The sequence below is a fragment of the Aythya fuligula genome, chromosome 4, assembly GCF_009819795.1.
Source record: "Aythya fuligula isolate bAytFul2 chromosome 4, bAytFul2.pri, whole genome shotgun sequence".
Lineage (NCBI taxonomy): Eukaryota > Metazoa > Chordata > Aves > Anseriformes > Anatidae > Aythya > Aythya fuligula.
This window is the reverse complement of record NC_045562.1, coordinates 45,742,789-45,765,262: the sequence shown is the minus strand read 5'-3', so window position 1 is coordinate 45,765,262 and position 22,474 is coordinate 45,742,789. Positions and strand designations below refer to the sequence as shown.

The following is a 22,474-nucleotide window of genomic DNA, read 5'->3' as shown; positions in this document are numbered from 1 at the left end:
ATATGCTTGAGTCAGGTTGGGCAGTGGGGGATTTTCACAGATAATTGCTCTCACAGGTAGCAGGGCAGGGGCTTTCTGCACGAGAGCAGCGTGCTGACCTGATGGCACCTGCCCATCAGCGCTGTGACTTGACCCTCCCTTAAGCACCCTGCAGAGATTGGGATGCTATTACCCTGAGTTTATGATGATCCTTTCACAACCCAAGCTGGTGTGTGTTCGCTGAATGCCATACCTCTTTTGTGTTGCCATAGTACGTGTAAGCCTTTCAAAGGCCAGGAGGCTTTGGCCCATCAGTTGCAGAGCCCAAGGATCCCTGCCAGGTCCCCGAGGCTGACAGGTACCAGCAGATGCAGCATGCCGGTGGATTCCTATTACTGCCCTGCCTACACTAGGGTAGAAAGTCTTTGCAGTCAGTTTGGCTGGGCTCCTTTCCTCCTTGCTTTCCCAAGCAGCTGGTTGAATTGACTGCAGCCAGCTGCTTTACGAGTCCGCTGTGCCTTAGAGCCAGCTCTGCTGGAGAAACCACTGGCTGATATTCAGCCAAAGAGGTGTCAGGCAAGTACTGCTGACTCACGTACAAAGCCCTGTTTGCTCTTTACAGCCAGAATAGGGACATCCCTCTTTATCTGCAACCTGGACACTGAAAGGTTCAGGTTTCTGTTTGTCTGGAGGTCTCTTCCAACCTAGACGATTCTGTGGTTCTGTGAACTCTCATATAGGCTGCTTTTAACTAGCTGTGTATCTGTAACTGTTGGTAAAACTTCTGCTGTTCATGGAAACATAAACTGTTACTAAAAGGAAAGCCAGAGGTGATGTGAACCTCTTGCCTCAAACCAGCATATTTTTTTTCTGCATTATCTAAATGTAAAAGTGACGTGTGGTGAGGTTTTAGGTAGGGCCAGTTAAATAAACTGAAATAAGGACTGTTATTTAACACTATTACAGCCTGCTGTTGTAAATTACAACCTGGCTGGCTGTTATGATTATGAAAGGGAATGGTGCTCTCTTCTTGAGCGTATTGTGGGTTTCACCAGAAGACCAAGCACAGATGTCTGCAAAGTTCTACAGCTTTAAATTCAAAGGTTGTCTGGCTCTGATGAGGTTGAGGAGGGAACCATTAGAAGAGAGCTCCTCGCTCAAGGCCGGTACTGCGCTTCTGGCATTAAAACTGCGTGATACACCTTCTGTGCCCCTTCTGAAAAAAGATCTTGGAACTTAATGAAAGGAGGTAACCCCACACTAATCCCTCTTTGTACTGTTGAGGAGAGGAATGCGGTAATGAGAAACCGAGTGACTTGACTAAAGCCACGTGAGGAGTTTGTAGCAGAGTCAGAAGCAGACCCAAGCTCTCAGCTGCCAGGTCTGGGCACTGAAATGATGCTTTTTTTGGTTGGCTGTGGACGCAGATGTGAGCAGTTGTTTGTGAAGCTTGTTGTCCCTGTGTGCTTATTTGGACCCACTCGTCGCCACCGAGCGTGCTGATAAAGTCTGTCTTTTGGTCTCGGTGACCTGAGGTGGGTTAGGATTATGGAGGTTCGTGTCCCTCTCACATAAAATGTCCCCCAGGGTTAGCGGGAATTTGATACCTCATTGAGATCAGCTGTTATCTGTTCTGTATGGGGAAAAACACCCCCATCTCTGTTGACAGCATCAGTTTTCTGTTCCTTCGCTTGTATGAAGAATGGAGCAGGCAAAGTTTGAAGCCCACAGGAGGTGTTACGCGTGGTACGGAAATGATAGAGAGAGTCGGGGCTCTGATTCACTGGTGGGGATGGCATAGCACAGATGACATCTCAGCTCCCAGCTGTCCACCCCACCCTGCTCCCCGTTCCTGGACAACTGAGCCACCGTGAATCACCTGCTGAATCACTCAGTTTTAAACGTGATGTTTTGAAGCAAATCATCGCTGCTGATGGTTTGCCTTAAAACTCCTGACTGCAAACTGCAGGAGTTCATCAGCTGATCGATGAGCAGCTCAGCGCGCAGGAGGCTGGGCTGGTGAGCTGCTCCGGCCTCGAGAGCTGCACCGTGCTGCGGGAGGGGAGCCCTGACTGTGCAGAGGTGGGTTTAATGAGCATATTTTTTTTTTCCTGCAGCATTTTGTCTTTTAGGACTAAAATGTTCAAGAGCTGTCTGCTCCCAGCAGAACACATGGCGAAAGTCTTCTGTATTTCTCAGGGTGCAAACAGAGGAATGCTGTGCATTTCTAAAAACCTCACCCTGCTTCAGCAAGTTAAAAAATAAAATAAAATAAAAAAACAAAAACATGAGGCTTTAGTATTGTGCTCATGTGTGTTAAATGTGCTTGTACTCTTATTCCAAAGCTCTCAGTTTGGCCCTCAGCAGTTCCAGCTGATTTCTTAACACTCTCTGTTGGGCAGCCAATAATAAGCTGTTTTTCTTGATGGTGCTTGATCATGAATTAAATGGAACGTTTTGGACAGAGGAGATCATGCTCAGCTTATGTATTGGTTTGGTTTTAAAGAAAGTGCTTGGAGCACTTGGACATTATTGGATATATAATATATATATATGGAAAAATATATAACATATATATGCACATATGCATTATATAATATATATACATATATTATATAATAATAATAAATGGAAAAGGTCCATTTATTATTTTTATCTACATGAAATACATCCTAGGAGATATTAAAAAAAAAAGTAGGTTCTTAACGTGATCCCAGTACTGGTTGTGCATCGAACTTTCCTGGCTTTTGGTCCAGCTGTCTGCTCATAAATTTTGGTAGGAAAGATAGCTTGGTGTGTTGTCTGCTGTTAAAGATGGGTGGTATTTCATTGCATGCTTTGGCTGGTCTGAGGCCTTTGTGCATGCTTTGCCATGTAATTCATTCCGTAAATCACTCGAGGTTTACAGGAATTGCTATGGAGCGTGCGGTGGACTGAACTTCTCTAGGATCTTTGGAGGCTTGTGACATATAATTACTGCTGTGCAAATCCATCATGTCACTGATAACAGATACTTACTTGGCTCATGTTTTAAACCTTTGCTCTGACATGGGAAAAAATACGATGTGGGATTATCAAAGAGATTTACAAGTTGAAAGAAACAGTAATGGGAGAACAAGCCCTATCTTGAGCAGGAATTGAATAAAAATGTTAAAGGGACGTCATCCTGATGTTGACCACTAGGGGGAAAAAAAAAAAAAAAAAAAAAAAACCTTGCTAAAAGATTTTTCAGTCAGTGATGGTATACAGTTCACATAATGTCTGCCTTTTTGAAGAATAAATGTCATTTTCAGTTTTAACCTACAGATAAAAATCTCAGCTGCGTTGCCATCATGATCAGATAACAAGTGTGTTGAGAAAGCTCATAATACACTCTATGTGCGGTCTTGTTCTCATGTTCTGTGTTTAAAGGCTGCTGCATCTGAGAGTCCAGCAATACAGACGGCTTAATTTGTTTTATTCTGGAGGAACATATGTCCTGTTCTCTCCCTTGGCCTGTGTGATTTTCCTGCACCTGGGATTTGTGCCATGCTGCAGCCTGCCTGCCTGCACAGCCACCCTCAGCGCTGCTGGACACGCATTGAATTCCCTGCCTCAGGGAAGAAGAGCATGGGGAAAGGGTAGAAGGGGGGCTTGGTTCTTCAGGCAAGGAGTTAGAGCACATCAGCATCACGAGGAGCTTCTTTATCTTCCCTTTTTTTCTACCCTTGCAGATTCTGAGAAATTCAAAGCACGCTCAGTAACGCCCTGCACTTTTCTTAATGCTCCCAAATGTACACACAAGCGCGTGCATGTCCATCACGCTTGCAGTTAGTTCAGTATCCTAGGGCTTTAGTTTCGAATTACTCAGGACCTGCCTAATTACTGTGCCAAAGTTCTCATACGTGGGTGATCAGTCAGCAGTAGTGCATCTGACCCTTCCCACATCATCAGCTGGATCTATTTTTACCAAGAATGAAGAAAGAGGAGTTCCTTTCCGCGTTTGGGAGGAAAAAGCCTTTCATTGAAATTCACTTCCTGCTCTGTTCTTTGCATCCTGGCATTTTTCTTTTACAGCCTATTCTTGCCTGGGTCGTTTTTTGAGAACTTTACAAAATTGTTCGTCCTCTGATTTCAGTGAAAATGAGGTGGCTCAAGGCTCACTTACTTTGTTTTGCCTGCCAGAGATCTTTACTTGCCCTGCCAGAGGCCACGATGCACTCACTGTTCTCTTCTGGATGTAAAATATATTTCTGCTGTTATGTCACTGTCCAGCAGGATCACTTCCAGATAGTTTCCGCCCTCATGTTACTCTGTGGTGAATTCCTCCTTAGTTCCTCTTACCTTGCTCTCCATTTCACCTAGGAAAAGATATGTCGCTTGCCTCTCCACCTCCTCTGTGAGTACGAAATACCATTTACAGTTCCCTGCCTCTTACAAGAAATATTTCTCAAGTATTTTGTGGCAAGGACAGTATATAGGTGAAGGAAGGGTAAGTCAAAGTTGGTGCTAAAGTCACACTGTCAGAGTTCTATGGCAAACTGAAATACGTCAGGGAAGAACTGCAAGAAACAAAACTTGAGCTAGGGTCCTTCAGTGATTGTTTCCGTAAGGCGTATGAAGCACTGGTCTGGGAGTTTTCAGATTTCTTATCTTGGTAATAGCATGAGCTGTAGAATTTCACTTTACGTTTCAGTGCAAAAACCAGATGCTTTGTAAACAAAGCAAACGCACCCAAGTTGTGAGGAATGCAAAGGGTGGCCTCTGGGTCTGGTATGCTTTTGTTCTGGGTAGCCTGGATTGTTGTATAAAATGCTCTACACTTTTCACAGACACTGAGAAATAGTTAAGATAAGGCTGGATGTTGCAGCTAAGCACCTCGTCCTTACTTCCTTTCTGTGGGTTTCCAGGGAAGCTCATCCTAACTTGCTCCTGTTTTCCTATTTTAGTGCAAACTGTTAAGATCCGTAGTCCCAGCACTCCTCTGTTTTGCCATGCCCCAGCTTTATAACGGCCTCCATCGGAGTGCAATCCTTCTGTCAATGTGGTTTGGGGTTTCTGACGTGTGTGGTGAAGCAGCTCTGTGGGGATGTAATTGCACATTTGAGGTCGGCATCCTGGGTGAGGAGGTGTGCTTTCGGACTGCTACAAATTCGGTGACCGCTCCCCATGTGGTGTGGGAGATACCTGAACTAACAGAAGAGCTGGAGATGTTTGGCAGTGGCTTTAAAGGCACCTTTCAAGCTTAGTACTGAACCTCTCTGTGGGTGCCCCCGTAAAGGATGCACGTTACCCACATTGTTTGTTTTGGTTTATACCCCTGTTAGGCTCTTTACACGAAAAGAAAACAAACTAATGTAATCTTCCTCTGCTGCTAGTAGAAAACTGATTTATTTTTTTTTCTGTTGCTGAACATAAAGGTTTGGATGAGCACTTGGCAGGCTGGAAGCTTTGTCCTGATTCCTTTAGTTCTGCCAGACTGGATCTTGGCAAGGAAACCCCAGGAAACAGTGGGGTTTTGAGCGTCTCGCCTTCAGGTCTGACATTTTATTTACACAGCTCTTGCGAGGACTGTTGAGGCTTCTTTTTTGTGAGCGTGCTATTTGAAGTCAGAGTTACGGGACCTCAGTGTTCAGGATCTCACATTCTCCTTGATGATACCAAATGCAGAAACAAGTTTTATTTGTCTTTCCACAATGCAGAGTTACTGACCTGTATCTGTTACAGGAAAGCATCACTTCTAGAGCCAGGAAATTATTTCAGTGCTTGTTCCTTCAAGTCAGATCAAGTTAGAATTAAAAAAAATAAAATAAAATAAACATTTTACATGTTAGAAATAGCCAAATGTTTCCAAAACCCAGGTTAAAAGTTCCAATTTTAACTTGGGATGTTTTTCCCTAGAGTTATCTTTTCTGTCTGTTTTTCTAGTTCCAGCCTGTCAGATGTATTGTGGTGGCTTATCAATATTTTGAGGTCCTAAGATGCATCTGCTCTGTGCACCAAGACTTTGTGGGCCAGATTCTGCCCTGTGCCTGGCATTTCACTTCCAATTCTGAAGGCAGGGTTGGCGTTATGTATTTAGCTCCTGTGCTAATTAGAACAAAGCGTGCTGCTTTTTGTCTCCAGCTCCACGTGAAATAGAGCAAAAGGGTCAGGGTACTTGAGGAACCCTGGTGGAAAAGCACACGTGTTATATGAATCATCCTGTTGGCTGTGCTATATTTATCTCCGTCACACTTTGATATCATCCCTTTTCGCTGCACAGAGAACGTGCCCTCTGTCTTGTTCGCTTAGGAATGAAATCTGCCGTGCCTGAACTCGGGGCGCACAGGACATCTCTTCCCTAGTACGGCGTGGCATCTTGCTGAAGCAGGACCAAACCATCTCTGTCAAGTGGCTTCCAGAAATAGACAGCAAACAGCAAACAACATGTACTTTTCAGGGGCAGTCTTTGTGGAGTTTTATTTCATTGTTATGAATCAGGACATCTAGAAATGACCTAAGGATATTTTTGTGTTTCCTCTTGATTCAGACACCAGGAGACTCTGTGTCGCAAATTTAGATCCATCTGAAAAAGGATCTGCGTGATTCTGGGACTAATTGTACTAAGAGCTAGGGGACTGCAAGTTCCTAAAAGGTCTCTCCCTTTGGGAGTTATTAGAGTTAAGCACTGCCTGCTGACTTTCTAAAAATAAATAAATAAATAAATAAAAATCACATATTTTAAAGGGTAGTATTACATACCATGCCTGTGTAAAATGAGTTGGAGAAAACCTTTCTGTGACTCACACCTGTTCCAGTTCTTACCGTGCCAGACGTTAGTGCTTTGATGGAAGCGGGGGCTTTTCCCCAAATGCTGTATCACCTCAGCCTTTGATGAAATCATTGCAGAGGGTGACAGCAGTCAGGCCGCATCGTACCTGCCTGGTGTCTCTTGTGCAGGAGCCTCGTTCGGGTCAGGCCTGCACCTTGTTCTGCAGCGCTTGTACTTACTTTATTCTTCTCCTCTCCCCAGTTCGTCAGGCTGGCTGGAATTGTATCCCTGGGTGAACAGCTGCACAGAGCGACTAATGTGACTTTTCAGACACTGAGACTCCTCGCTTTGTCCCTTTTTGATGCAAATATCAGTTGGCTTCTTGCGAAGCAGGATTAGCGCAGGTCATGTAGGCCAGGAGGCTCTGTTCCCTGTCCCTCTCCATCGGAGCACTGGAGTTTGGCTTTCCCTTATTGTTTACTTACTGAATCCCTCAGTCTTGTGCTGGTTTGAATGCCTGCATTGTCCAGACGTGCTGCCAGAAGCAGGGAGGCTTTGGCTCTGTGCGCGGTGCTTTAGGTCCCCAGGAATCTAGCTAATAACTTAATAGCTTCTCATCTCTACCCAGCTCCCTCTGAAAAGTGCTTTGTTGCGAGCTGCGCAGCACACAGATGGCAGCGTGCTACTTATCTCCGGGCTGTCACACTGCTAGTTGTTCTCAAAACCGGGTGCCTTTGCAGACTGGTGTTCGCCGAGGTCTGGGGCTCTAAAGAACCTTTTCCACAAATAGGATTTGATACAATGGAGAGAAAAGCAACAGCATCTGCACTTACAATGATGGCTCAGAGGCATTACAGCTCTTTTCAGGCTGTCAGCACACAAGTGCGGCAGCCTGTAGAAATTACCTTCACAATTTTGCCTCCCATGCCTCGTAGCTGTGGAGAGGAGTGGAAGCAGTGCACGGTAGGGTTTTGTATTTGCTGCGTCTACTCCCCAAATACGACCAGCCCATTAGCACTCAGCACACAGTAGCTGCTGTAGTAGAGCTGAAAACTGCCCATATTTGTGGTTTAGAAGGTGGGCATAAACTTGGCTTGCAGTCAAGGCTGTAAAAACCCAGGTTCCTTACACCGACAAGACCGGCTGCTACCAGAAGGCAGGGGAGGAGAGGAAAGGAGAGTAAAACCAGCCGGCGAGTAATCACAGTGATTTTATCTTTCTGCCCTTTCGCATGCTGCATCACCAAAAAAGATCGTGGGTGGTCCCATCCCCCTTGCCGCCCACCCACCACCGTGGATGGCTGAACAGCCCACAGCACAGGCTCATCGTTTTCCCCAGTAAGGCATTTTTATTCTGCAGGCCCTGAGGATGCAGACTGGTGAGGAATTCCTTCATTTTTCCTTAGGAGACTGAAGCTGGAAAGCAGAGGGCTGGATTTCTCGCCACCTTATTAAATTTTGAGGAAGGTTAACAGAGCTCTGACTCTGCTTGCATCTTTGAAAACACAGGTAAACTTGGACAGCACTTATAAGCTGTGTGTGGGCATATCCTTCCAAATTTCTGTGGAGTGGAGGTGGAGGTGGATGCTCCAAAGCTTCTGGTCTTAGCCTGGATCACGCCTGTCACAGTGTTAAAGGGAAAACCAAGCGCTGATTTATCAGGGTGAAGTTAGGAGAATGTGGCAGTCGTATCATGTAAGGAGACTGTCCTCATGCACCACCTTTTTTCAGGGTTTCCCTTCAGGCTGTCCCTCTGTTGGGCTCTGCCTGCCCCCGACAGCCTGAACGTGCTGCCACATCAGTGTGCTGCTCTCATGGCTCTGCTGTCGAAGAACGTTATGCCATGTGCCCAGAAGTGTTCAGAGGAAGTTTGCTTTCCCAAAATCTCTGACAAGAATCTTGAATGTTCCTTCTCACTCCTAACCTCGACCTCTTATCTGTAACTTAACAAAGAAATGCCAAGATATAAAAGAAGAGCCTGGCAATTGTGATAGGCAGTGATGAGAGCCTTCACTGGACTTTTGCACGGGCTGCAAGACAATGCAGTCCTTATTGCTGTGTGCCAGTGACCCAGGGTGTGATCTTGGTTTGCTTGTTTGTTTGTTTTTCCTAGTGCAAAGTCATCTCATGTGCAGAATGCCTTTTGTGTTACACCTTTTGATAATAAAGTCATATCTCTTCTGGGCATGTGTCTCCTCAGGAAAGGATGCCGCAGACACCTCCCTTTGCAGCGATGTTTGACAGCAGCGGCTACAACAGGAATCTCTATCAGTCCAAAGAAGACAGCTGTGGAGGCCTCTATTACCATGACAACAACCTCTTGTCGGGGTCTCTGGAAGCTCTGATCCAGCACTTAGTACCCAATGTGGATTACTATCCTGATGTAAGTATGTGCACCCAGCGATCTGTGTGGCTAGGCCTGATGTATCTCAGGAAGGGAAGCTTTCAGGCACACAGCAAAAGCAGAATGCGTCACATGAAATTGCTAAGGAATGGGTTCAGCTGGCTGGTAAACATGCTGCAAGTGAGTTCAGCATGCAGGAACTCACCTGATGTTGGAAATCTAATCCTCTATTACTGCTGTTATGGAGCACAACCCTCGTGACTCATTTATAAAGAAAATACCTAGTATGGCTTACTGTTCGATGGGTTGTATGTACCACTGACCCTTAAAAATCTGTCAAATCTTTTGACAGCAAGCTGAGGAGAAAGGACAACCAGCATGACTTGATCAATGTGTTTAGTTTAAGAATAAACAGTTCTTAATGCATGTGTCCCATAGCTCGTCTCAGGCCCGCACATATTTTGCAATTATCAACCGAAATGTCAAACTACTACCACATTGTTCGGAATCAGCAGCAAATGGACATGAGAATAGGGCATTTCTCATTTGAGATTTTTTGTCCTGTCCAGATGCATCTGTGCATTGGGATATTTTATATATCATTTAGAAAAGAAGAATGATACCAGAAGATCTTGGAAAGGGAACGGCCAAGGGACAAACAACATCACTTTTTGTTGAAAGACTCTGGCTGAGGACATAAATCTGCTTGTATTCAGCTTTTGTTGATGTCGTAGGTGCATTTAAAATTCCAAGACAGGAGCTTTTGAAACTTATAGCAGGGTTATCAACACCACAGAACTGTGCTTAAGTTATTGGTTATCCATTAATGCTTAATGTAAAATTTAAACGTATAGCTACTTAGATGCTGATTTGTCAAACATTATTTCAATTCTTGGGGCTTGAAATAAATGTTGTACATTTTCTGATGGTGCCATAAATCCCTTAGTAATGTGAGGGGATTGGAGTGTGTATGATCAATATTGATCTCACAGTGAGGTCAAATCGCTGTGTTTGGAAAATCAAGGTAAAGAGCCCTTTCTTGTAGTCTCTGAATGAGTTTCTATTTCTTTATTCTGTAGAACTAAACTCTGTGCAATTCCCTCCACTTTCACCCAGGAAGCAAGCAGTACTGTAAGAGTTGAACCTAATCTGGGTCTTCCTTCTTAAAGGGAGCATGAGGTGATGGTGCATGGTATATTGAAGTCAGACAGGCAAATACAGCACGGTAGAGATGGTCTGTGTGGTGAAGTTGGGAAAGTTGGGCAGCCTGGTTAACTGACTTATTTTTTGTTCACTGTCTGAGGACTGTTTGTTTAAACCAGAGAAATATGGAAACAAGCAAGATCTGTGTTGGTACTCTACGTAGCTTGGACTTGCAGCATGATTTTTTTTACACTGTTGGGCTAGGAAGAGTTGTGCTGTCAGGTGCTGGTTCTCACAGAGGTGTACTGCAGAGCAAGGGAGATGAGCTGAAATTTTATTCAGAGTAATTTCAGGTACTAGGCTTATAAGAACACCGCGTACAAAACAAGAGCTAAACCAGCCCAGCCCTGTCTTGTTTTGGTCTAATCTTGCCTAATTTGGCTCAAGCATGATGGTACAATGCTGAGTCTGGAGCAATGACAAGTGTTCAATTAAATGCTTACTGCTGTAGTAATAGCACTTGGCACAGCCACATGCACAGTTCTGTTTTGCAGATACTAAAGTATTAGGAACTGATTTGTCGGGAACAAATAATGAGAAAATACCAAATGGTGGTGATTTATCCCTTTCTCTGTCTTCCTCTTGTTTGCAGAGGACGTACATATTCACCTTCCTTCTCAGTTCACGCCTCTTCATGCATCCCTACGAGCTCATGGCCAAAGTTTGCCATCTGTGCATTGAGCAGCAGAGACTAAGTGAGCCTGGCCTGGACAAGGTAATATCCCTCACTCTGAGAATCTGACCTTTTAGTCACTGACATTTGTGGGAAATCTTCACGCTGCTTGGCCCATCCTGCCTGAGGACTGCTGCTGCTGCTGCACTGTTCAATTCACCACTGCGAGGGACAGAAATAAAAGCGATGGCTATTAATGACTTAACCTGCAGTGATGGCTTTTGTTTCAGCATTCCAAAAGCCTTAATGTATAGAGCCAAAAAGTTGGAAAGACATAATGATGAATTAAGCACGTGAATGGGAATTGCACTGACGCGTCTCACGTGCTTAAGCTACTGTCTTGCTTCAGTCTTAGTGGCGTGGCTTAGCTTGCTGTCCACTTACAAAGGAATGCATTTTGTCAGTGTTTGTATAGTGTCTAGAGTGAAAGGAAGCAGGATGTGGATGTTTGCATGGTACCTCTTCCCCAGGAGAATATAACGCAAATTAAATTAACAAATGTGAATCATTACACCCTTTTCTCACTCTAAGGTATTGTACATGTGTAAGTGGTAACTGAAGCTTAACCCTTGGATAGTTGGCCATAAATTACAGAAACGCTAATTACAGAAACATTTTTGCACTGTGACACTCCTGATAATGAAGGCAAAACATTTACATATATAGATATATAGATTTTTTTTTTTCTTTTTCCTAAGGTTTTCCACTTACCTGGGACCTAATTTCCGTCCCAGTTAAGCCAATTGGCTCTGGCCTGTAATCCAATGCAGATTTAAGTTATGCTTAAAAAATTAACTGAGCTTCATACCCTTACAGTCCATGGTATCCTACAGAAAGGGATTATATTTCCTTTGGGTTAGCTGTGTGCTGTATTGCTCTTCCGTGTAATGCTCCTCCTTTCCATTTTCAATAGAACCGGATACGAAAAATTGCACCCAAAATCCTGCAGCTGTTGACTGAATGGACAGAGACGTTTCCTTATGATTTCCGAGATGAAAGAATGATGAGAAACTTAAAGGAGCTGGCACAGAGAATAGCCAGCGGTGATGAGGTAAGTTGTCTGAGCACAAAGTTACTGTATAAAAAGGCAGTTCTTTAATACTTTGATATTGCATAGTTGTTATTTTTGTTAATGACATGAAAGGGCTCTGGGCAATCAAACCAACTTATTAGGACAGTTCTTGAAGACAAAAGGTTCTGCCTGGTACCTAGGCCTAGGAAGAAACCTGGAAGCATGAAAAGATCCTCTCCCAAGCACAGGCGGAGTTTGCCCCATCTCTGAAACCATGAAATAATTGCGCATTGTGCAGACAACCACAACTTGGCTTGTTTTTTGTTCTTAATGGTTTTGCTTGGAAGAAGCCGGGTAAGACACTGGGAAGCCTTGCATATCTGAGAAATCCCCTGGTAATTTGTTTGATTTGTGTGAATAAGATTTGTGAGAATCTGGCTTCTGATGTTTATGTCAGTGGAAGAGAGATAGCAGGTTTGGGAAAAAGTTTTGAAAAGAAAATCATCAGGAAGAATCGTCTTGTGCTTTAAGCATTGGACACGGACTCAAAGAAAGCCTGTTGGATTCCTTCCTCTGAAAGCAGCACATGAGGAAGTCAGGAAGAATGGTCTTGTTCTAAGTGCCAGTTCTCAGGTGCAAGTAAAGTTTCAGGGAGGTCTTACGAAATATTTTGTTGCTTAATTGATGCTTGTCTTGTAAATACTGAAGTAAACTCAACCAAAATCCAAGGCTTATTCCCACTTAGTGGGAAGGCAGTTAACAAGGTTTCAATAAGCAGGTCATGTGTAGCTGGCATAATACTAAGATTGCAAAAGACATTGGAGTGGCATTTGGAAGAACTATAAACACAAAGACCAATTGCTAAATCGCATCATGCTTCTAGTCTTCCTCAGCTTGGGGTTACTTACATAAGCCTTTGAATAATGATATGGACAAGGCATAAAACAGCCTGTTAACGAGCTTTGGTAGGTAAGCTTTACTGGGAGGCGGTGTGAATGCTGCCAAAGGACTGAAAAGACCTTGGGAGCCTATAAATAAGGGTGAAAAAGAACATACCTAAAATGAATTTAGGAGAGGAAATAAATTTCTGTGTTGTGAAAGGGAGGAGAAACAACAAAGGGGTGAAAGGAGTGAGATATGGTATGGAATATGAATTAAAAAAATCAAACTTGATGAGCAAACTTTGAATTGCTACAGGGTATCTATAGGGGGCTTTGGATTGTGAACAGGCAGTAAGTTTGCTTTCACGGTGTGGGTGCTGGGAGACACCTTTCACTTTACAGTGCTCCTACAATATTGCTTTGCTCCTTAATACTCTTTTAAAAGGAAGATAGGGAACTGACATCCAGTTCAAGGAAAAGTTGTAAGATGTCAGACTCTCACCCACTTGAAAAAAAACACCCATTGGCATAAAAAGAGGGCGAGTTGTTTAGCCTCCAGAAAGTTGAGTTGATGGGAGCAAAAGCAGGGTGGAAAGAGCAACAGGGAAGGATTTTCTACAGTGAAGTTCCTGGCAGTACACAACATTTAAACAGTGAAATCATCTATAGAGGAGAAGGGCAGAAGTTGGACAAGCTCCTAGAAAATGATCCGTGGGGAGCAATCTTGCTCTGGCAGGGAGTTTCAGATCTTTCCTAGCTTCCATGCTAGACCTCCAAGTGACTTCAAGGTTTCCTTTAGACAGACAAAAGGAAAGCAAGCATGGCAGTAAATTGGCGTGCATTACTGTGAGCTGTGTGGAACAGCACATGGCAAATTCCTTGAGCCTGCTTTTCTGCAGATTGCTGGGTTGTGATTGTGTGAGTCATTACTTTGAAGGATACAAAAGAATCGGTGTTGTCTGTTCCTGTTCACTACATCTTTTACTTGTAGCTGCTTATTCCACTTTATGAATTACTGTGCTCCACTGGTGTTAAGAGCTATCAGTAAGGGTCCAGCTAAGACCATTCACCACATGAAGATACTTCTCCATCAAAAAAGTCTTTGGGATATTGAACCTTGATCTTTCATTTATTTATTTACTTTCCCCTCAATTTCATCCTATTCCTGCTACTTTTTCTTTCTCTGTGTCCTAAGAGGTCACGCTCATGAAATATTTCCAGATATTGTTCTGGTCTCTATTATTGCATAACTGACCTTTGTTTCAAGGTAAGTCTTCTGAAGCTCTTCATTATCAGCCATTGCCTCCGGTCACCTGATTAGTTCCATGTAAACACTTATTGGTGTCTTTTCCTGTAAAAACATTTGATGCATGTATGCAGAGCCACACCAAAGCCATGTCCTGTATCCCAATCTCTTCTCATATGCAGCCCAACATTGTACCAAGCTCTCTTTTATTCCACTATGATATCATTTAGGGGGAGTGACTGTGGAAACTCATTTAGCATGTGATATTCCACATCTATCAGACAGTAATGACTTCCAGTCACAATCTGTACAGGACAGGCACCAAGAGGTGACCTTCGGGTGAAGTGTCCCATCGCTTTCTTCTGTGCTGTCCAAACCTCAGAGGTTTTTAAAATATAAATAAATGTCATCATTCTTACCTTTATTTGTGGCTACAAGACTTGCTAGGTGTGGTACAAATATAGAGGGATGTGTTTTTTTAAAAAAGGCCTTAAGAAAAAGACAGAATATGACTTAGGAAGATGTATCAATGATAATCTTGATCTTACAGCTCAAGTTGCTGCATCAATATAGGAGGTAACAGACAAGTTAATCATAAGGCATTCTAAGAAACTGACGTGTAAACTTGTTTTCCTATCAACTACAGGGAGAGAGGAGTGTGTAATTTTTTGGAGTGGAAATGAGAGTTTAGGGAGCAGGGTGCTACAGCCTAAGAGTTCAAGATATCTTGTTCTGTATGGTCATGCTAAACCAAGAGTTCAGGTAGCTTGGATTCACATCTTCACCATTTTTTTTCCCTGTGTGGGTTGACAGAAAGAACAATTTCAGATGAGGTTTATTAGTTTTGCTTTTAAGATTGACCCACTAATTGTTTGGCAATTTCCACAATAAGCCAGAATACATCCAAAGTATTTCACATGCTTTTTCAATCTCGGTTGTTTACCAGCTGGGCAAGAAAATGCTTCATAAAGTTCTTTTAAATCAAATTTCAAAGAATTTGGAAGGGAAATAGGTCAGTGAGGCATTTTTGTGTATGTCATCTAGTGCCTATTTACTGAAGTGCACCACTTGAAATAATATTTGTGTCTTCATGAGGAGTGCGTTGATCCTTTTTTGAAAAGCTTAGGATCCCCCTGTTCTCTTCCCACACCATCCCTAAGTGAAAAACATTGCAGTGTGTATTTGTCTAGGAAATCAAAATATATAGAAACCAGAAGGCGATTATTTACCAAGTAACAAGCCAAGTTTAGCAGGGACCTCAAGAATGAGTTTGACCCAAAACAATGCTGTTGAATTTGGAAATCCATATAAGTGACAGATTCATTTATATGGACTAATACAAATTCATTAGAATGCAGGAAACATTCAGGCCTTTGACTGATCACACTGTGGTGGGCTGCCAGTAGGTGTTTTGGATGCTTATTTTTTCAACTACTTTTGTTTTCCATTAATATCTGTAGGCTGGTATCTGGAATTTGGAAAAGTGACCACCTGGGGGGCTGTTACAGAGTTGTGTCTACATAAGTCAAGTCCTGCTTTTATGCAAATTTGTTCTTCTGGTAAATTAAACAGGGCAACACGGAGAGGCCTGCAGGATGAAAGAAGGAAAGATGGCTTTATACTCTTCTCCTTTCTCTCAGATATACTGCACGTTTTAACTCTAACTTAGGTGAAGCTGGTCTTGTTTCATCCCAGAGTGAAGTAGGCCCTGTTATCATCACTAAATGACCGTATGTTGTTGGGGTTTATTTGCAGTCCTAAGCAGCAGAAGGGGGAGAATTTTCATTTCTTGTATTTTATCATGTGACCGGTACTTCATTTGATGCAGAAGATTCTGCATATTGTTCCTGTCGTAACTTGGCTAGTCAAGTCACTGTTAAAGCCCTGAGACAATCAGTGCTTAAATGCTCATCTGGATTCCTTTTGTTCTGATGAAATGTCAGTATGAGATACTCACATACTAGCATGTGTCCTATGTTTGCAACAGGATTGTCAGGCGTCAGCATCATTCCGTTTTGCTGTCATGCAGCCTGTATATAGTATCCTCGCACATTTTAAGAATGTCTCCTAATTGTTTCATGTCATGACAGATGTATCGGAAGAACGTCCAGCAGCTCCTCCAGAACCTGCTTCGAAAGCTCGCAACTGTTAGCCAGTATGAGGAAGTACTTGCAAAAATTAATGCAACGTCCACAGATCGCCTCACGGTCTTAAAGACCAAGCCCCAGTCCATCCAGAGGGACATAATCACAGTCTGCAATGATCCCTACACGTTAGCTCAGCAGCTTACACACATAGAGCTTGTGAGTTTTTATTTTTCCATTATGATTTCATCCTTCTCCTCCCTTTGATATGCACATTAACCTAGGATCTGACTTGATTGCTTGTGTGCTTTTTTTAGGAGAGACTTAATTATATTGGACCAGAAGAATTTGTCCAGGCATTTGTGCAAAAGGACCCTTTGGATAATGACAAGGTAATTAGAGATCTTGAGCAGCTCTGAAGTGTGGCATTTCACATCCTAGAGTTCAGGTGCCTATGAACTAGAAGTTCCAGTAAACAAATGAGAACCAGCAGAAGCAAACTGTAAAGTGAAAATGCTTCTGTACTCCTCTTAATAATTTTGTTTTACCAATGCTTTTTCTTTCTGGAGGAAATGTCCATGAGCTCCAGAACTCAGAAAACAAATTGAAATCAGTTTAACACATTTGCTATGTTTTCTGATTGAAACTAAGGGGAAACTTAATCCTCTGAATCTTTTCTTCCATCCGCCTACGTAGTTAGTCTACAGCTGGAAAAAGCTGAGATTAACTTTGGCTTTTGCATTACTCATTTTTAACATCTGTTCTTCCTTTTACTAAACTCTTGAACTCTTTGCAGCAAACTGACAACTGGGGCAGTCTGTAGGTAGAGCGCACATCATGAAAAGCAGGCAGTGAGCTCTGTATCGACATAAAATGAAGGTTAAAGATGCTGTATTTTTTGCTAAGTGTGCTGGAGATACCTCTTTAGCTGCTGGATTCAAAATTACTTATGCTTTTTAAATTAACTGTGCTAAAGTTATGTAGTTAACACTAGAGTTACTATCCAACATAAAACTGATGAACAGAATAGGATGACCCAAGCTTATAATTTGTGTTTTTGTAAGACAGTCTCTCAAAGTTATTTTAATTTAATTTAATATTAAGCAGATATTTATCTTTGATTACTTGCACAAATCTATCCTAATTCCCCAAAGCATGCTGGTGGGATTAAGAGCAGGTGATGGATTCTGCATGGCTGCTTGAGTGCTTTACTGAGCCAACAGCTCAGGAGGAAATGATGCATATCCAGATACAATCACTGCTGCTTTACTTCTAAGGTTTTGTTTGAGGGCAATTGAGTTGATCATGGTTACTTGACAGGGTCTCGAGATGGCAAGGCAGAAAGCCAAAAGGTCCATCTTAGGGAAAAGGTGAAGATTACAGTAAAAATTGCTCTTTTTCTTCTGCAGAGCTGCTACGGAGATCGAAAGAAGACCCGTAATCTGGAAGCCTATGTAGAATGGTTCAACAGGCTCAGTTACTTGGTTGCAACAGAAATCTGTATGGTAAGCAAGGACTTAATCTGCTAAAAGGTTTTGCTTTGTCTAGTTGTCAAAACCATGGAGCCTTTTTAGGTTTGGTGTCCCTTCAGTATGCCCTTGGACTTTCCATTCTCTCAGCTCCACGTTTATTCACGTGTGTCTGAAGAGGAAATAGGTTGCATGTTTTTAGCATCGTACTTGTGCATCCGCATTGTTCATGTGACAAAGTGGTGATGTTATACTTCATTAGTTCTTTCTTTTGGGGATGCGTTAGAGCTCTCTGTTTCCAGCTGAAAGTAATGCTCCACTGTCATCTTTTGCAGCCTGTGAAGAAGAAGCACAGAGCAAGAGTGATAGAATATTTCATTGATGTGGCACGGGAATGTTTTAACATCGGCAACTTTAACTCCTTAATGGCTATTATTTGTAAGTATGCATCTTGAGATGTTTAGTCCCTGTTTGAATCTGGATAAATGAATTGTGGTGCTTCATAGGGAACTCTACAGCGATGTGCAGTTGGAAGGGGAAATGGCAGAGAATTGCTAGATGTTTTTGTAGTATTACATATGTAAGAAATTAATTACTTTCTAGTGCACATCACAGAAAAAGCTGTTTTCCCTGTAACTCTTCAGAGATCTAAATCTCTGCTTTTTGAAACAAGTTCCAGTGCTGAGTTGGAATAGACACTCCTCCTGAAATATGGAGGATTGATGACTTCTATTATTTCTACAGCACCATAAATATCCTATCAGTTTAAAAATTCCACACTTTTATATCAGATGGGAAAATATTGGGAATATTTATAGAAATTATAAAATTTCCCAGATACCGTAGCTTTCCATTACATTTGTAAAAGGTGGTGTTAAGACAACTCAATTGACTTTTTTATTCCACATTCACGTTTATCAAGACCACATGAACTTATAGCATGGTATTTTTTGAGAGATTTTTCTGTAAAAGATGTTGATTTTTGTTTCCAATGTTTTTTTACCACTGGAATTTCAAGAAAACAGTAAGTCTGACTTCAGAGTATCTCTGCTGAAAACATTTGTTATTGTTAATAGCTCCTTTGCTCTAGAAATACTTAACAGCTTTAGGCACCTCAAAGATTTCTGAATGCTCAAACAATTTCTCTCTCTTACATCCAGCTGGCATGAACATGAGTCCTGTCTCTCGATTAAAGAAAACATGGGCAAAAGTGAAGACAGCCAAGTTTGATATTCTTGAGGTAAGTTTGACCAGTACTGGACACGTGGCTGTTAATAGCATGCTACTTTAAGCAACTTTGAAGTGCAAATATGGCTGCTTTCTGACACATTTAATTTAGTGTGTGTGTGTGTGTATATATATATATATATAATATGCCCACTAAGAGCATACATATATATATATATATATATGCCCACTAAGAGCATATATATATATATATATATATATATAAGAGCATATATATATATATATATATATATATATATATATATATATGTATGCTCTTAGTAGGCATTCCGGAAGGTGTAATAAGAATGTTTCAGTTATCAAGTGCTCTTTCAACTGGGAAGAAGGACACTGAAGCAACTGTCTTGTTACTTTTAAAAAAACACCCCCGAAACGGCAGTATTGTGATTAAGAAAAAAGAGTAGGTAACGTCTTGAGAGGCAGATATATTCAAAAAGGTCGGTGTGGATTCACCTAATGCAGTTCTACCTTTGAAAATGCAGTGTAGCTGTAAGGCAGCTGCCTTGTTCATTCAGAGAAATTTATCTTGAATTGATTGATTGCCAATTACTTCCAGGTAGTAGATGCCTTTGGCAAAGATCATGTAAGTGCAGTAATACAAGAATTTGTGATCTACCCAACAGATTATTTACCAACAAGTTAATTAGCGTGGTCTACATGGCAATCGGTTAACTCAGTCTATAAGTAATACAGAGACAATGCAATGTTCTGGTCATGACGCAAACACGGAATGCTTATTACTATCATCCAGAGATTTGACTCGGGCTATGACAACAGATTAAAACTGGACAGTTGTAGCCACCTCACACTTGCTTCCCCCACCCTTGGGTGGGAGATAGCCTTCCTTGTGTCAAGGGGTGGCTGCAAAGCTCTTAATCAGCTCTTAATATCACAGTCCTATTTAATTCAAACCTATTATGCAGGCTGGGCTTTGCTGGTTAAGGGCATTTCATGAGCAATGCAGTCATCCTGGTTACTGACAGCTTTAGCTGCCTGATCTTACTCTGCCACAGCAGCCAAGTCAGCTCTGAGAAATCTGCATACATAGGAAGAGTAGAATATTAGTGTCAAGACCCACTGTTGTCTTAATTCATGATTTTGGCTTTTGAGTTAAAGCTGAAGCTATTTTATTGGTGAAGAGGGAAATAAAAGGTCCTTAGTGCCTGCCTTTGCTTTCCTGCCCCTGACTTTCATTGTGATGAGCGAACATTTTTTAAATCGCATTTCTGTTCTGATTGAAAGAACAGATAAAGAGATGCCACAGTCCTTTAAAAGGCTGTGTTTGTGGTGCTCTTACACAGACCTCTTGCTTTTTAAAATAGTTGCTCAAGTGAAAAAGTGTTGTGTGTGGTGATGACGCTGGCTCTCTGGAGCTCATTATTTACATTTCTTCATGCTTTGTAGCATCAGATGGACCCTTCCAGCAATTTTTATAATTACCGGACTGCTCTGCGTGGAGCCGCTCAGAGGTCCCTGACAGCTCATAGCAACAGAGAGAAGGTATGTTTGCAAATGACTTGGAAAATGGGCAGAAAAGAAATAAGCTTGTTAAGTCACATGGTAAGCTTTTGTCTGGGGAGTCTGATTTTCAACAGTTCTACCTCAGTGTTTTTTTTTTTGTTGTTTGTTTTGTTTTGTTTTTTTTAAATAAAATCTCAAAACAGAATCCCTCACTCTTCAGAATGTCTAAATACTACCTGTGAGCTAGCACCTAGATAAATGCAATATTTGAGGAAACCAGGTGGATCAAGAAAATGACTCTTTGTCACAGCGGTCTGCTGAAATCCAGTCTTGCTTGGTACTGGCTGAAAGTTGCAAACATGTAGTATTTCAGTATTTGTTCGATGAGCATTAAATATACTTTGGAGTTTTAGTGAAAAAGGTGAGCTGAATCAGGTAGTAGTGAGATACAGTGGGTTAAAATCCCCCTTTGCAGATTTCTGGAATGACTGCAAATTATGCATTAACAGAGGTGGCATCTTTCTTTACTTTTAAAAATAATTAGCTTCTAAGAAGTAAGGTGGATTTGGTCGCACATTCATGCAGAGTCTCGGTTGTAGTTCTTGTGGAAAGGAGCCAAATAGCTTCCTAGCTGCCATCCACTTAGGAGCTGTTGTTCGTCAACTGCTTACAACATTAGCACTTTGTGCTGTGTTTAATAAACCTGATCTTGGTGCTCATCAAATAATTTAAACTACCAGGCAGCATGAAGCAATTCCATGTGCAGACTGCTTGTCTATACTGATGTTATGCACATGTAAATAAAATGTTTGTTTGCTTTTTTCTCTGAGTCCTCAGGATCTGTTTGCACAGCATTCAAAACATCGAAAGTTTAAATGTTGATTTTTTTTTTTAAGAGAGAGAAAAGTGAATTTTAAGACTTCAAAGAAAGAACTTTTACATATTGAAATATTGCAGCCAAGTCTCGCTTGGAATTTGTGGTATGGTGATATTTGTTTTGTGCTCAGTTGCAACAAGGATGTGCAGCTACGCAAATTTTTATAGGATGCAAGTTGAAATGCAGTTATTTTCAGAATGTAAGCATGTTCCAGCATTCTCCAAAGGCAAATACTTGGATTTGTTCAGTCAGCAGGAAGTGTTCTGTTTTGAACCAGTCAGCGGTAAGGATCAATTTCTTTCTTGAGCTCACAGAATCGTAGATCAAAAGTCATTTATTTAAGTGGGCTTATAGTTCCAAACTTTGCCATATTGTTCTTTAGCTTAGATCTCCCCTCTTTTACCAGACAAGTCTCTGTCAAAAGGGATAGCTGCATTCTGAAGAGATACCCTGCAGGAATTTGGGAATTTTGTTTACCTTTTCTACCACCTGACTTCAGTTAATTGTTCTCTATAAAGCAGTATATTTTGATTCAGTACAGACTCAGAATATTCTTGTTCTTTCCTTAGATCGTGATACCTTTCTTCAGCCTCTTGATCAAAGATATTTACTTCCTCAATGAGGGCTGTGCCAATCGTCTTCCAAATGGTCACGTCAATTTTGAAGTAAGTAGAGCAGTGTGGCAGTGAGTGGGGTATTTATATAGCCTCAGCCCCTTCAGCAGAAGGCTGAAGGCAGACTACGATTCAGCTTCCACTGGATTCTAGGAAAGCAAAACTAGACTGTAATTTGAATATATCTGTTACTTTCACAGGAGTTGAGAGGTAGTCAGGAAAATGCAGTTTTGCTGAAGTTGGAGTGTTTATAGGAACTTACTCAACAGTCACAGTTTTTAGTGGGAAAAGTCAAACTTCTTCCCAGTGCTCAAATTCATCTAAACATTTCGATTCACATGCTTATTATGCCTATCCAAAAATTATACAATTTAGTATTTTGGGTCTTCTTTTCAAATTCCAAATGTAAAAGTTAGGTCCATCCTTTGTCAAGATACACATACAGTAATTTTGTGCATGACAGTTAAAGATCATCTCTGAAGAAATGTGTGACAGAGCAGCAGTGAAGAAGTTCTGGGTCCCTTTTGGGAGTTCTTCTGCCTTTGAATTTACACTTACCCAATCATTTGTTTTCTTGTGCTTAATGTTTTAAAGAAGCTTGGGTCACTCACACAAAATTACAGTAATTTCACTTCTTGTAATCAGCCTCAA

At 41.7% G+C, this 22,474-nt stretch overlaps 1 protein-coding gene across 5 annotated transcripts in view; it reads left to right on the top strand.

The window, feature by feature from the left end:
• Window positions 1–22,474, top strand: part of RASGEF1B (RasGEF domain family member 1B) — a 144,776-nt gene that overhangs the window by 118,353 nt on the left and 3,949 nt on the right. For 3 of the 5 annotated variants that reach the window (XM_032186977.1, XM_032186978.1, XM_032186979.1), the window contains 10 exons: window positions 8,912–9,094; window positions 10,851–10,973; window positions 11,845–11,982; window positions 16,161–16,373; window positions 16,472–16,546; window positions 17,564–17,659; window positions 17,959–18,061; window positions 18,784–18,863; window positions 20,276–20,371; window positions 21,779–21,874. In XM_032186977.1, the coding sequence (XP_032042868.1) occupies window positions 8,912–9,094; window positions 10,851–10,973; window positions 11,845–11,982; window positions 16,161–16,373; window positions 16,472–16,546; window positions 17,564–17,659; window positions 17,959–18,061; window positions 18,784–18,863; window positions 20,276–20,371; window positions 21,779–21,874 (1,203 nt within the window). Of the gene's footprint in view, window positions 1–2,050; window positions 2,062–8,179; window positions 8,221–8,911; window positions 9,095–10,850; window positions 10,974–11,844; window positions 11,983–16,160; window positions 16,374–16,471; window positions 16,547–17,563; window positions 17,660–17,958; window positions 18,062–18,783; window positions 18,864–20,275; window positions 20,372–21,778; window positions 21,875–22,474 lie in introns of those variants that run through there. The other 2 variants (XM_032186981.1, XM_032186980.1) reach the window with 2 other exon arrangements.